The 16,290-nt window shown below is 37.8% G+C and overlaps 1 protein-coding gene across 6 annotated transcripts in view; it reads left to right on the top strand.

The window, feature by feature from the left end:
* LOC129107470 (DNA (cytosine-5)-methyltransferase 3A-like) overlaps nt 1-16,188 on the top strand; it is a 50,624-nt gene extending 34,436 nt beyond the window's left edge. For 4 of the 6 annotated variants that reach the window (XM_054618964.1, XM_054618968.1, XM_054618967.1 and 1 more), the window contains 15 exons: nt 188-295; nt 815-962; nt 1,518-1,661; nt 2,051-2,095; nt 2,607-2,686; nt 3,320-3,432; nt 4,465-4,648; nt 6,466-6,550; nt 7,246-7,391; nt 7,584-7,674; nt 7,871-8,019; nt 8,807-8,892; nt 9,016-9,085; nt 9,679-9,797; nt 11,210-16,188. In XM_054618964.1, coding sequence (XP_054474939.1) covers nt 188-295; nt 815-962; nt 1,518-1,661; nt 2,051-2,095; nt 2,607-2,686; nt 3,320-3,432; nt 4,465-4,648; nt 6,466-6,550; nt 7,246-7,391; nt 7,584-7,674; nt 7,871-8,019; nt 8,807-8,892; nt 9,016-9,085; nt 9,679-9,797; nt 11,210-11,351 — 1,710 coding nt within the window. In that variant the 3' untranslated portion in view covers nt 11,352-16,188. The remainder of the gene's footprint in view (nt 1-187; nt 296-814; nt 963-1,517; nt 1,662-2,050; nt 2,096-2,606; nt 2,687-3,319; nt 3,433-4,464; nt 4,649-6,465; nt 6,551-7,245; nt 7,392-7,583; nt 7,675-7,870; nt 8,020-8,806; nt 8,893-9,015; nt 9,086-9,678; nt 9,798-11,209) is intronic. The other 2 variants (XM_054618965.1, XM_054618966.1) reach the window with 2 other exon arrangements.
* The last annotated feature ends 102 nt before the right edge of the window (nt 16,189-16,290 follow it).

Genomic DNA, 16,290 nt, shown 5'->3' on the forward strand with positions numbered 1-16,290 from the left:
TCCCATAAGAAAGATATCCTGTACCAAAGACCTTCCCCTCATGAGATATCTTTCCTAAAAAAGTTCTCACTGCTGCACACAAAATGACCTTAATTAAAGATTTCAAGGACTTGTTGAGAAGCGGTTTCCCCAGCTTTTTCTCTAATCATTTCTTGATGACAGTCATTATATGTTTTTTGTTCTGTAGGTTTGTGTGGAGAAGCTGATGCTCCTGAGCTCCTTCTCATCTGCCTTCCATCAGCCCACTTACAACAAACAGTCCATGTACCGGAAGGCCATCTTCGAGGCTCTGCAGGTAACAAACCCACAATTTTTATCTCTGCTTCTTAATGTCAGGGAGTGTGGGGTTTTGATTCATTTCTGAACTTATTGTGTTTCTCTTTGGATGAAATCCAACATCTAAAATACCAAAATATAAATGTGCAGGTCTAAAGGTCAAATGTTACTCATTCCCTTCTTATGTAACAAGATCTTAATTTGCATTTGTGGAGGTGGTGTTTTCATCCAGCTCTGCCCACAATTTATAAGTGGTAACATGTGAGTACATCTCATATTTCTGTGGGTTACTTTTCTATCAAGGAATGCTTGAGTTTTTTCTTGTAAGTTCTACATGGTCATTTACTTCTTCTACCACGTCACACTGGGTTATCATTCACTCAAACTTGGGTTAAATTATAAACAACCAGCTAAGTACCTTAAAACCCGCATTTATTTTGTTTTTTTAAGTTTGTGTAGAGCCATGATTACCATATTTATCCTTCTTATTTGACATGTTTTTCCTGTTTTGTGTACCATGTGTTTATTTTGTGTGGAGGTGGCCAGTGTCCGGGCGGGGAGACCAGTTCCTTCCTGCGATACGAGCGATGATGCAGACGGGGTGGAGATTCAAACCAGACAGATGATTGAGTGGGCCATGACCGGCTTCCCACCCAAGGGTCCACAATCACTGGAGCCTCCGGAGGGTATACACACATTTAATTTTATATATCATTTACGGGAGTGATTGTCTAAAACAGTGGTTCTCAACCTTTTTTTAGTGATGTACCCCCTGTACCCCCTAACCAGCGCAAAGCATTTTAGGTTGAAAAAAAGATGTAATACACAGCGCTCTGCCATCAGTGTCTGATTTATTAAACTGTCAACACTGAAGATTGCATTGTTGCATTGAATTCAGTTTATGAACATACACTTATATTTTATTGAATATTTATTAAATAACTATTTTTAAAGGATTTTTGAATGGATGCTAATTTTAAATATATTTTTAAAAAATCTCACGTACCCCCTGGAGTGCCTTCACGTACCCCCAGGGGTACACGTACCCCCATTTGAGAACCACTGGTCTAAAACATACGCAAACTGCAAATACTCCTCATAAGGGAACAGTGGTTAAAAATGTTGGAAATGAAGATGTGTTCAGGTGTTTAAACTGAAGGTACTCATCATGTTACATTGGAGACTTCTCTACAATATTTAAGACCACTAAAGATTTTTATTCTGCTCTTGTACCCCAACAGAGGAACGAAATCCATATAAGGAAGTTTACCCAGAGATGTGGGCGGAACCTGAGGCAGCCTACACGCCTCCACCCACCAAGAAACCGCGCAAGAACTCAGCAGAAAAAGCAAAGATCAGAGAGGTGATCGACGAAGGGACCAGAGGTAAACACACAAACGCATCACAGATGAAACGCCTTTTATTCAAAAATTAAACCACAACTTCTATGTATGTTTATTTAAGAATCTTCAGAAGTGGAAGTGTAGGAGAGTACTTTCACTAGGAGTACATGTTTAAAATAAATTCCAAGAAGTTGTAAGTTGGCTTGGAGAGTTTTTTGGTGTTCAGGCAACCCCTTTATTTGTGATTCTTCGCATAGTTCTCCTACAGCAAAACATCCAGGATATTTTTTATCAGAAATGGACTAATTTTACAAGAAAAAAAATCATAATACTCAAAAGAGAAGGTAACCAATATAACTATAATATGAACTGTCTGTAAGTGTTCACATTCATGGTGTTTTGATGTGTTCCTATGTATATTTTTGTTCCAGAGAGACTCATATGTGAGGTCAAAAAGAAGACCAGGAATATCGATGGTAAAAGTTTCAGATTTCTTTTAAGCAGCATTCTTAAATGTAGACTTGAATTATAGAAGTGGTGTATTTAATAATTTATTCTTTGTTTTATACAGTGTTGTTTTACACAAGGTTTGCTTAAGCAGGGATACATAGTTATGGATAAGCTAATTTATATCCTCTTCCTCTTACAACAATTTATAGTTTTATCGATTCCTGTGGCGTCCATTTTACCCATTTTGCATTAGTCGAAGAGTCACATTTTTGGCATTTAGCTGATTCATTTATGCTACAAGAATAATATACTAGTGTAATGGAGTGATAGCTTGGGTATCCAAAATAGATAAGGAGCTGAAAGGTTATAAATCACAGCACCTAAAGATGATATTGTTATTGATCATAAGCACATTGTTGACATTTGGGGCTTTACAAGTGTTACTTGTTGTATTTTTTTATTTCTCCATTAATGTAATCAAATGGCTAAACAAAGTGTTTTACATATAATAATACAATCATATCTGTGTTTATTCAGATATCTGCATCTCCTGCGGAAGCCTCAACGTTTCTCTGGAGCATCCTCTCTTTGGAGGAGCAATGTGTCAGGGCTGCAAAGTAAGAATCCTTTCAAGAAAGAAAAACGTTTATCATCTTAGTGGCACTTTGGGTTGGTTGAAAAGTTGACACTCTTCTTATAGAATTTTATGAAATTAATTTAATAATATTGTGATTATTATGTTGTCTAAATAAATCCAGCAAATTACAGTCAAAAACAAAGTAAGTAGGTATTTATTGTAAAACAGTTACTTACATTACATAATATTACATGTAGATACATATACATTATAAATGTATATATATATATAGATACATATATATTTGTATATATATTTATATACATACACACACATATATATATATATATATATATATATATATATATATATATATATATGAATAAGATAAGATAATCCTTTATTAGTCCTGCAGCATTGTACAGAATGTGTATTTATATAGTTATAAATATATACCTACTTGCTTTAAATAAATACTTAATATCTCAAGTAAAGAACGAATACCTCAGCCTCTGGAAATATTTAAAATATTGTTGAACGTTTAATATCGGTGACGTCTGTGATATTACACAGACACATCGAAACAGTAGAAGCACAACATTTCATCATGGTGGACAAAAAAGACACCCCCCCCCTCTCTGCCTCTCTCCTGACTGTTTTGTTTCTGTGGCAGAACTCGTTCCTGGAGTGTGCCTACCAGTACGACGATGACGGCTACCAGTCCTACTGCACCATCTGCTGTGGAGGCAGAGAGGTGCTCATGTGTGGCAACAACAACTGCTGTAGGTCAGTACAAAACTGTGTTTATATACACTGGTGAGTTTGAGATTGGCAAGCAGCTTCTCCTTGTTGCCAGGACAAGGTTTTGGATTTCACATCGACAAAAACAATTTACCCAAAAATGTCAGCGAGTTACATACAGTATGGCTCCGTTTATTGGCAATTGAACCACATGACTCATGAGGAGCAGATTTATTTATGTGAATACACAGTGTATTTTGACATCTAGGCTCTGACCTCACCACTGCAAATATCCAACAGTTCAATACAGCCGTCATTTGTCATGCAGTGGTGGAAGAAGTACTCACATCTTAGTAGCAATAATACTCTGTAAAGTAAAAGTATGTTTGTCCCTAGAATAATCATGACTTTGTTTGTGCTTGATTGATTTAATTGAATTAAATTTGACAGTTCAGTTTAGAGAGAGGGGGTGATGATATATGACCAGTCGTGGAAGCAGTATTCATATATTTTACTCTAGTAAAAATAGCTGAACTGCAGTACAAAAATACTCTGTTACAACAAAAGTAAAAGTACTCGTTATGCAGAATGGCTCATTTCAGAATAATATAATGTATATAATAATATATTATATCACTGGATTCTATTGCATTAATATGTACATCATTTTAATGAGCAGCTGGTAACGGTGGAGCTCATTTCAACTACTTTATATACTGCTGGGTAGCTTAAAAATACACAATAATACCTCAAAATGTTAAAAGTAAAATGTTGGCTTCCATAATATAATGCTAAATGAAAATGATTAACTAATATACGCGTATAAGTACCTCAACATTTTAGTGCATCATTCATACAGTAAATCTACTTTTTATTACATTGCACCAATGGAGATACTGAGCACAAAGACAGCTATAATTTAGCCTCTCCGCAAGAAAGTACTATTTAGGGAAGTATTATCCAGTGAAATGAGAAGATTTAATCAGTCTACTAAATAATAAATCAATATTTGCATAAAGAAAATTACACAATGATAATCAGTCTAATACAGAAGTCTCATGGTGTGTTTGTGTGCAGGTGTTTCTGTGTGGAGTGCGTGGATCTGTTGGTCGGCACCGGCTCGGCGGCAATAGCCATCAAAGAAGACCCCTGGAACTGCTACATGTGTGGCCCCCGGAGCACCTTTGGGTTACTGCGGCGACGGGACGACTGGCCCTGCAGACTACAACACTTCTTCGCCAACAACCATGAACAGGACTTTGTGAGTCTGACAGTCGCCTTCTTTCCATTCATTCAGTTCCGCTGTTCATATATATTACATATTAACCTCTTCCTATACATATACATTATACATTACTATACATCATCTGGAGCTAGGAACCTGAAGATTAATTTGAGATGGAGGTGGCAAGCCCTTCTGTTCTGGAAACTGCCCAGAACCCCCCTTAGTGTCAATATACTTAGAATAGCCATACGTCCTCTGAATGCTCAAGGTCTGTAATATGTGGCTGTAAAGTTTCATGAAGCTTTGAATATCCTAGGGGTCACAACAGGTAACTGTATTTAGTAACATTAAGGTTAAAAAAATGGTTTCACTTTGCATACTGGCTACTTTAAGGACTAACTTCATCACACATGATTAATATTGGGCTTATTGGATCCACAAGAGCCTCAGCTTTCCAGTCATACACAATTTTTTCAATGTGTAGGCATGACTTTATAGTGGAGACTCGTGGGGACCTATAGAAACCATTTGCTCTCAGATATCTTGAAGTGAAAGGTCAAGGGATCCTTTTGAAAATGGCCATGCCAGTTTTCCCCTCGCCAAAATAGCCTAACTTTGGAGGGTTATTTATTCCAGACAAGCTAGCACAACATGTAACAATCTGCAACTTTAGTACAAATGGATGCCTTAGTCGTCTAGTTTCATAATGTATGATTCCAATATGTTCACTCCAGCTTTAAAACGCTGCTAGAGCCTCTTAAAGACAGTAATGTTGGCCAAAGACGCCAGTTAAATGATCATAATGATTATAAATTATTATTAAGTTCATAATTTTCATGAAAATAAGTTAACAATACTCTTTATAGTAGCATATATGATTGCAGTTTGCATCCACAAAATTTGATGATGAATTACATCAACACAGATAACACTTACTTAATTACTGAGTATGAGGTGTGTCCTTAAAATAAATATAACGTTTGGTGTCTAAAAAGAACAACTCACTCTATGCATTGTACATTATAGGGAACAGAGAGGGGTTGATGACATGTGACCACTTGTGGAAATACTATTCAGATCGATTACTTAAAAATAGCAATTCCCCAGAGTACATGCAGAATGGCCCATTTCAGAATCATATATATTATATTTCTGGATGATAATTATTGATCTATTAATATATTAATCACTTAAAATGTGCAGCTGTCAATGGTGGAGCTAAGGTTGAATAGAGGTAGAAAGTAGCGTAAAGTAGAAATACTCAAGTAAAGAATATTATTTAAGGTACATATACCACTGCATGTGACGGCAGGTGTCATCATGTATCCAGGAACATTATTGGTCATTAAACTTGCTTTTAAATGATGGTTAAATACTTCAAAATAAAATGTATTCAATAATTCAATTTCAATCAAATTGTTAGCATCTAGTAATGGGTCTTCTTATCGTACTGCATGTCAGATCTCTGGTGACACACTCCAGACTACTACTTCTTTATTTATCTGTATATCTGAACTATACTTCGGTACACCCCATCACACCAACTGACAACATGATGTCAGCCAATTAAGTGTCGTAAATTTCATATATTTGCCATCGTAGTCTGATCTGCTACCAAAACCTTGCTTGGAAAATTAGGAGAAAAACATCACAGTTAAACGTGAAACATTAATATCTGGGGATCAGCGAGGGCTCTGCTCAGCTATAAATGATCCATGTGGTCTAAAACATCAGAACAAACCATGTTCAGATCAGATCATCATCATGAATAAAGCTCATGTGTTATGTGCAGCTCCCTCTACACAATGTAAAGCTTAATAATTAATGTTTTTTCTTCTTTTTAACTCTTTTAGGAGCCAGCCAAGTTGTATCCTCCAGTTTCAGCAGAGAAGAGGAAACCAATCAGAGTTCTCTCGCTGTTTGACGGCATTGCCACAGGTACATTATATGTAGGGCTGCAACTGACTATTATTCTCATTATCGATTAATCAATTTATTAATAGACAAAGTTGGTCAGTCACTCCACCACTTTTGTCCAGACTGGAATTGGATGGATTGACATGAACGTTTGTTCAGACATTCACGGTCCCCTCAGGATGAATTATAATAACTTTAGTGATCTTCTAACTATTCATTTACCGTCATCATTTTAATTTGTCCAATACTTTGGTGTACGACCCGGTCACCCAAGGCTGCAAAAAGACGCATTCTTTTTTTAATGTAGCACAAAGCGACTTCAACTGCATTTCTTTGCGCAAGCATGGAACGACAATATTTTTACCTTGAACCTTCAAATACCTGCAAAACTAATCCAACCAGCCTCTGCTGTAATGTATGTTAAGTGCTCATTTGCTAAAGCATGTTATCACTCTTACACATGGAAAAAAAATTGTATACAACAACCTAATAACATCAGCATGTTATTAAGCATTTTCCTCAAAACACTCATTGACCTTAGTATAGCCTTTTAACTCGCTAAGATGTCTGCAGTTTTTTCAATGTATTGTGTATTGTCTTTTTGACCTTTATTTAACGGAATTAATATGTGTATTTGTGTGTGTGTGTGTGTGTGTGTGTGTGTGTGTGTGTGTGTGTGTGTGTGTGTGTGTGTGTGTGTGTGTTTATGCACACAGGTCTGTTGGTGCTAAGGGATTTGGGCATGCAAGTTGACAAGTACGTGGCGTCTGAGGTGTGTGAGGACTCCATCACTGTCGGCATGGTCCGACACCATGGTCGCATCATGTACGTGGGTGACGTACGCAACGTAACACACAAACATGTGAGTGAAACTCCTCTTGACTTCTACATACATACAGATTCATACAGCGGATCACAAGATGCATTTAAGTTTTAATACAGCATGAGAGGGAAATGCTTAATTCATCTTTCGGCTAGTTGATTGTTTTTGATTGTTCTATTCCACCAAACTGCCTCTTAACCCTTCACTGCTGATGTTGACTCGCATCGTTAGATCGAGGAGTGGGGACCATTTGACCTGGTGATAGGAGGAAGCCCCTGCAACGACCTCTCCATAGTCAACCCTGCAAGGAAAGGCCTTTTCGGTAAGTCTTTCTTGGTTTAAATTCACACCAGAGTATTACAATTTTCTGCTATAAATACATTTTTAAATTAAATTAAAACTTGGAGGAAAGTTTAATCCGATCAAATTAATTATTTAAACCACAAATGCTCAGTGGCACTGATGATCTTCATGTGAAATGAAATATGGAGGCTGAACTTGCGCTGTCCTCCCCGCAGAGGGAACAGGCCGCTTGTTTTTCGAGTTTTACCGCCTGCTGCACGAGGCTCGACCAAAACCGGGCGACGAGCGTCCGTTCTACTGGCTGTTTGAGAACGTGGTAGCTATGGGAGTCAGCGACAAACGGGACATCTCCCGCTTTTTAGAGGTACATTAGCACGAACACAGCCACTAAATACAGTTACACAAATACATATGTATATTAATCAAAAGGGTCACCCACGGTTACCCAGTGACTGGTGCCTGAAGCAGAAGAGAGAAGAAATATAAAGTCACATGCAGATTTATTGCTCTGTTAGGAAATGTAAACTACACATTTTTAAGACGCTTTTATCTACAGAAAGCAAAAAACGGACAGAATATAAAATCAAACAGACTGTGCAAGAGTAGTCGAGACAACAGAATGTATATATCTCACCCTGCATATAATAATATAGTGTAATACAGTATGGGGTATTTTATCCCATACTATATTACACTGTGATTTGTAAATATGTCATACTGTTTTATTTCACTATATACTATATTCTGTTTATATTAGATTCCCTTATCATACTCGTACTATTTGATTTTAACTTTCTTTATTTGTCTGTACTAATTTCGGTTCAACCAAATATCAATAAATAATAATAATAATACTGACAATGATAATACAAACAAAGTGCTTTAAAATGGGGGGAAAGGGACATAGAATGAACATAAAAACAGGGATAGAATGGTTAGAGAATGATAGTAAAATCAGGATAAATATAAGTGCCCCTGTTTTAGAAATAAAAGTTAATCTGCCTTTTACTATTGGTTTCATTTGCCATAATTATTAGGACAAAAAAAACATTTTATCATCGCATTGTTGATATGCACAGACTTACATTATGACAGGCAGGAAGATGTTCATATTAAGTGAAACAGGAAGTAAACCTGCTGCTCCTCTTCAGTGTAACCCGGTCATGATCGACGCCAAAGAGGTCTCTGCTGCCCACCGCGCTCGCTACTTCTGGGGAAACCTGCCAGGCATGTCAAGGTGATACAAACACATACCATTGTTATGATCAGTTCACTTTTAGTTTATTTGATCACATCAATCAAATCTGAATTATAAGTGATGTTTTAATATTTTGTCTGATTTCTTTTCTCCACCTTTCAGACCTCTGACAGCCATGTCGAATGACAAGCTGGACCTACAAGAATGCCTCGAGCACGGGCGCACAGCCAAGGTATATATCCACCTCTGTGAGTGTGTGTGTAAAGGTGTGTGTGTGTGTGTGTGTGTGTGTGTGTGTGTGTGTGTCTGTGCTCATTATCATATAATATCTAAAACGTTTGGAAAGTTAAAAGCCAAATTTAGAAAGTATTTAATGTTACTTTCTAATTGATGGACAGAAAAACACTGGAAGGTTGGAAATTGGCCGACAATCAATATCAGGGCTGTCAAATAATAAACTGATATGCCTGCAGCATCTAAAAGTAATTTTTTGGGATGTATGGAAATGTAATAATTCTCCTTTGAGCATAGATATACAGTATAATAGACTGAAGAGTAATTCTGCAAAAAATGTGCCCATTGATGTCCATTTTTACTGCATGTTCTTACTGCTACTGTCTCACTTTTGCTCTACCAGCCAAAGGACTTGTCAGTCATTTATTTAGCAAATGCTCATTTGTTAACAATGACTTTTTCAAAAACTCAATGTTTTGAAGAAAAGGGGGATTGCTTTAGAATTAAAAAGGGTTTGTGTGTGTGTGTGTGTGTGTCTGTCTGTCTGTGTTTGTGTTTTTGTGTGTGCTTGGTTCTGGATGTTAATTCCAGTTTGAGAAGTTGCGTACGATAACGACACGCTCCAACTCTGTGAAGCAGGGGAAAGACGAGCATTTCCCCGTCTTCATGGACAACAAGGAGGACATCCTCTGGTGTACCGAGATGGAAAGGTACAGTGGTTTGTGTTTGTGTGTCTGCTCTGTGCGTGCTGGTTTTAAGCCCCTTTTAACTTAATGTGGATTATGTTTGTGTTGTCTGCTTTGTTTTAATGTCATTGTGGTACTTGATAAGTGTTCTATCTCTGTGTGTGCAAACTCAGTTAACTTTAAATTTAAGAAGCAAATCTATATTTCTTACACATTTGTGGCCCAATCCATGCAGCATTAAGTGTGTTTCCTGTCAAAAAAACTTTAATTAAACAAAAGCATATGTGCTTCCTGCAGCAAGAAGAAACTAAATTATTATGTTTACAGTTAACAAGGTCCCTTATGCAGTGAGCACAGCTAATGTCTAGTTCACATTACACAACTTTAGGCCTGATTTTCCCCTCGCCAAAGGTTTCTGGAGCTCCCTGACAAAAGCCCCTCTAACTGTGTGTGCTATGTGATGCAATTGCAAAACGGAGTTCTTGTTGCACGTAGGATGTTGGATGTTTGCATGAATGAACATAACATGGTGTCTGCTCTACATAGGGGAAATAGTAAAGATCCGTGGAACTATTATGTGAAAAATACAAAATAAACAAGCATGGCTACTATGCCTGTCACGTCTGACATGTGTTTACGGGACAAACACGAGATGTATAGTCACCGGGGATTCCTCTGGGTGAAAGATCTCGTAGCGTGTGACACCCAGTCGGCAGTCAGTCATGTCGCGTGAAATCCACAATGACTTCAAGACTGCTGATCTAAGATATAATGATGATATAAGACAGCGAGTTGTGTATTGTGAACAAAACAGCGATCTGAGGACTTTGAAAGTCGTCTAGTGTGAACTTGGCCTTACAAAATACTTCCACTAATAGAAAGTGAAGAGAAAACACGGATAAGCTGCAGATTACGAGTCTTTAAGTAATGAATTGACATCAATAATTGGTCTGCACAAAAATACAACTTTAGAATTTTTTTAATTTAAGACATTTAAATTACTGTTTTCATTTTTATCTGAAAAAAATCTGAAAATACTAACCTACATTATATTAGATTAGGTTTGTTTGGTCAAAGATGGTTGTGTTACAACTAACATTTATTTACATTATTGATTGTTTTCCTGACTGATTGATTAATCGTTTGGTCTTTGAAATGTCAGAAAAATGTCATCACAATTTCCTAAAGATAAAAAATATGTCTTCAAATTGCAGTTGTTTTTCTGACCAATAGTTCAAAACCTAAAATTATTCCAATTTACATTGATAAAACACAGTTGGGGAGATTGAATTTCTGCTTGAAAAATAAACAATCAATCAATTCACTAAAATAGTTGCTGATCAACTTTCTGTCAATTGACTTATGGTTTCTTTTAAATCCAATTCAAAATAAAGTAACCAAATGCCGTGTGTGTGTGTGTGTGTGTGTGTCTCCAGGGTGTTTGGTTTCCCCGTCCACTATACCGACGTGTCCAACATGAGCCGTCTCGCCAGGCAAAGGCTGCTGGGTCGTTCCTGGAGCGTCCCCGTCATCAGGCACCTCTTCGCCCCGCTCAAGGAGTACTTCGCCTGCAACTAGTCACGCACCAACTCTCTCTCCCACGCACACACACACACACACCTACACAAACACACATATACAGTATGTAATGACAGACACACAGTATAGAGCTAATACATGAAGGTTGGCTGACACAGGATGACACAAGATGACCGGACACACACCCTCACACACACACAAATACACACTCTGTAAAGGACTGCTTTCCTAGATACCATGTAGACCACTGGCTGACCATATTCCCCAGGTGCTACCTTGCTGATTGCCACACACACACACACACACACACACACACACACACACACACACACACACACACACACACACACACACACAAACACACACATACATACTGGTGCAGGGTTTCTGTACTGTCTTCACACACAACAACTTCCTGTCTGATCTTGAAACTGATGTCTTCTGGCTTAACTGTGTCATAGCAGCTGGATTTCAAACCTCAATGGGGCCCACAGCTTACTAAGAAGCCCTAACTTTCTGTTTCCAATATCACAGAGTGAGAACATCAACACACGTCTGATCCAAAACACTTTACTGCATTAATGTAGAGTGATAGTACTACTGGTGCTTTACAGTGCAATGAACACAAATATACAAACACAAACACCAGTTTATGCTCTTGGTGCTGGTCAGACAGTGATAAAGTCCAAATGATGCCACTCTAATACAACACTTTCAAAGTGGTTGGTGCTCTTGGAGACTGGACGGTCTCTGGTTGTTTCGGTCTCACAGTTTTGTGTCCCTAATTTATCTTACAAGAAGGTGGAGGCAACACTAAGCAAGAGACATGAATTAGTAAGGTCTATTTGTCAAACTTAGTGAGAGGGTGCAAGGGAGTATCCCAAAAAAAACTAAATATAATCAAATAGATTAATTTGAAGTAAATCAGATTGTAATTTGTTCTGTTTTCTTGGAGGAAAAGCTGCTCTGGAGTGACAAATAATTAATAAATAACAGAAGTTTGTGTGGCAAAATAATACCAAAAAAGGTATGCCACAGCAGTTCCCTTTTGGCCATGTTTGTTAACCTCTATTGTTACAGAATTCCCAATAGCTTCCACTAAAGAAGTTGCTCGTGTTCCTGGAGTCCATAAATACACACGGGGGCAAAATTCAGACATTGACAATTAATCAAAATACACAAGAGGAATATAAAGTAAAAATAGTGCGAGACAACTGGGTACAAATCTAGACAAAATAAGAGACAGATCATAACATTAACCTGTGTAACTGTACGTCTTCAGTGTTTGTAGCGCCCTCCAGTGGGCAGAGACACCAGTATAAAGAGAATGCATAACAAGGACACACACTCATGATGGGGGGTAAAACAGTCAGTTAGCAGTCACTGGATTAAGAAAATTATTAGAAAATAAAGGCTTTTATACATAATACCTATTAATGCTCAATACCTATAAGTGCCACTATTCATTTATGTTTAAATAATGTACTATTTCTTGGTGTTTTTTCAATATTTTAGGCAGTGATTGTACATTACGGTTAGCTAATGCTTTGGTGCATATGGTGTGATATTCTGCACACTAGTAGCATTTCAGACACTAGCATGTGTAAAAGTGCTGTTTTATCGCATTGGATACTGTTAACTGTTGCTCAAATGATGCTGTTCATTGTGGTCATTGTTATAGAGCGAAATAATAATAATGAATAATACTGTATGTCACTTTAGTAATTATGTCACTTGCCTGGTAGAAGCTGTAGACTGAAGTTACTTTGGCCTTTGAGGTTGGATGTTACATTTAATATTTGCATAGAGTTAGTCCCTGTCAACAGGAGAGTCGATGTTATAATACTGTAACGAACCTTGTCCTACTTAATGGGATGATTTTACTTAGTCTGCAGAGAAAAGGACAATATTGTATTATGCTGATGTTCTGGAGTTAAGTTTCTGTTCAGATAATCCTTAGACAGTCCAGAAAAGCAGTTATACTGTGAAACGATGATATAAGGCAGTCTTTCTATGTAGCCTGGTTTGTTTCTACCCATCATGAGAGTAGCTTAGCTATGCATCGTCTCTGTACCATCTGGGTAAGGCACCGAGCAAATACTGTGACCTTTAAAACCTGCCAACTTCATTTCATTTTTAGTTTTTATGTTGCATAAAGTCAAATACACACATATATATATATTCTTTTGATATTACCCCCCATTAAGTCTGCTGTCTGGATTTTGTGTCAAAATCTCAGTTCAAGATCGCTCGACCAAAATGTTTGATTTGAAAAACATTTTCAAACCTTTCTTGTCTCCCTTAAAAACAAAAGTGAAGTGTTATTTTACCGCACACAAATTTCTGGATGTTTTTACCGCACACAATGTTTTCAAACAAGCAGAGAATACTTTCGGTGCCTTTGTTTAAGGCATGGTTACCAAAGTACAAACGGTTTTGATGCTATTGACTAAGGATTCACTCTCAGTGTGTAAGCAATTGCAAAAAAAAAAAAAAACGTAGCAGGTTTTCTCTTAGGCGCGTTTAATCTTCAACTCAACCCAACAAATTAAAATCCATCCAGTGAGATTATTTCTGCCTCCAGAGCAGCTCTGCCTCTAAAAAAACAATAAACTAAAGACCTTTTAGGGAATTCAACATCTCGCTCACAGTAGCATTTAAAGTAAAGAGGAGTCAGTGGGGATTAAACCTGAACCGGTGTAGTTAATATACAGCCTTCAATTGTCTTCTCAGCCAGAGTGTTTCCCTTTTTGCGTCTGGTGAAAAATTGAAAACTAGTCACAGTCCTCTGTCTCTTGCAGTTACGCTTCTACTTTGCTTCATGGGGATCCAAAATGTCCTCCTGTTATCGCAGTGACATCCAGTGAAACCAGAGCCAGACCTTTACTCTATAGACACTATGCTAGTGTTCTACTTCCTACGACTGAAACAGACAGCCCTGCGTAAATAACTCATACTTCCTGATGCCACACACCTGTTTCAGGGTTTCTTCTGCCTTTTTGCCCAATGCATGCTGGGACAAACTCTGTGACCTTGAATAGGAATAAGCAAGTAAAGAAAAAGGCTTGTCATGATATAGAAATGTTTCCAAGACTCACATACACACAGACAGTAAGTGTGTGTGTCTTATTTACACAGGGCCGTCTTTGGAGAAAACATCTCTTTCAGTCAGGTGCTTTTGGTCTTCAAGCGACCATCTTTTTCCAGGAAGCCTTCCGATCCTCTGACCTTCCTCAGATACCAGCTGACAACTGGACACATGCAGTCTATCTGACACACACACACGCGCACACATACATGCATAGTTACAAAAATTAACAATAAAGCAGCAGGTTCAACGTTTTTTCCATCATGTTTACTCTCCGTTTATAATACCAACCTTCAGGTGCTTTTTAAACTCTTAAACTCTTTTTTACAGTGCTCTTGCAGGTTACACACACACACACACACACATACCCAAACACACACATTTGCTGGAAACGGTGCCGACATTGACGCTTTCTCTGAACTCCTTTCACTACAAAACATCAACACACACACACAAACACATACAAACTGTGTTTTTTTGCCGGCCGCCTGTCGCCATCAGGCTTCCCACGGTGCCGTCGGGTGTGACATCATCACCCTGCGACGCTTGGTGCTCCCAAACCCCCCTTTCCCCTCCCCCCTCACCTTCAAACTCACCCAACCCCTCCGACCCCCAGGTGCTGCATGTCAGTCAGTCAATGTAATCTCCGATTCCATGTTAGATTAGGGAGTAATGATAATAATAATCATGGTAATAATAATTACAATAATAATCTGTTATTGTGTGTGTGTACTGTTCCAGGTTGGTGCTCAGTTCAGTTCAGTCTCAGCCTAGAGGGGAGAGAACAAGGCTAGAGAAAGCATATATTACAGTTAGTATAGTGACTTGTTCTATTGTACCCATGGATGCCGGAAGATATTGTTAAACCGATTAGCTAATGGACACTCAAACAAGAGCGAGTTGAAATAACGCGGAAGGACATGTGAGTTGTAACAGAGGTTAACAAAGGCAGGTGGGAGTGAAACTACTAATATCATTAATAAACAAATACCCAGAAATGATATCTAAAATGATCAAAATGAACGTTTCCTGAAATAGTATCAAGTTGAACCTGCGTAGGGGTCACAACTAGCTGTTGCTTTATTTTAAAGGCCCCTCAAAAGCAGAACTTCAGCTCATTTCGCGTAATTTCAACATGTATCTGTTTGAGAGTGCAGGCGGACGAATGGAGACGATATTTTTAAACGACGTGTGAAACGGTGATGATGTTTCTGTTCGCCTATCAACAGCTTTTAGGCTGAGTGATGCGCTGTCAACACTGATACATTAACAAACACATAAATATCCCACATACACTGTTATTAACACACACACACACACACACACGCAGAGATACATGCACAACACCTACAGACACAATGCTGTGGCGCATGCAGACACTCATCTCATGGACTAAAGGAAAGATGAGCTTTTAAGAAAAGGAGGACCTGGTGGTGTTTCAAAGGTGCTAAAATTTTATCTGAAAATAAGAAAAATATATTGTTAGGAGTATAAATCAAGTTTGTCTTTACAATGACTGTATTTAAGTTTGTCGTAGTAATGAAAAGGCACTATTATTATTTTACTCTTGTATGAATATGAACTAATTAAAAGGCATTTTAACTTTGTACTTGAACAATGTAAGAAATGAACCGTGAATAAAAAAAAAGGACTGTTTCTTGTGATTTAGTCTAAAGGCCTCAGTGTTAATTACCTTTTGTTTTCATTATTTTATTTTTTTACAGTTTACTGACTTTCTGTTTCCTCGGACAAAGTTTGCTGACATAAAATCAACACAATAAAACTTAGCATCTTCTCTTGCAAACGGCATTTTGTCGCCTTGTGAGAGTTTGTTGAGGACAGCAGGAGCTGGCATACTATGCCAAACTCTGCCTATTATGAATAACTGCA

The sequence above is a fragment of the Anoplopoma fimbria genome, chromosome 18 (assembly GCF_027596085.1).
Source record: "Anoplopoma fimbria isolate UVic2021 breed Golden Eagle Sablefish chromosome 18, Afim_UVic_2022, whole genome shotgun sequence".
NCBI lineage: Eukaryota > Metazoa > Chordata > Actinopteri > Perciformes > Anoplopomatidae > Anoplopoma > Anoplopoma fimbria.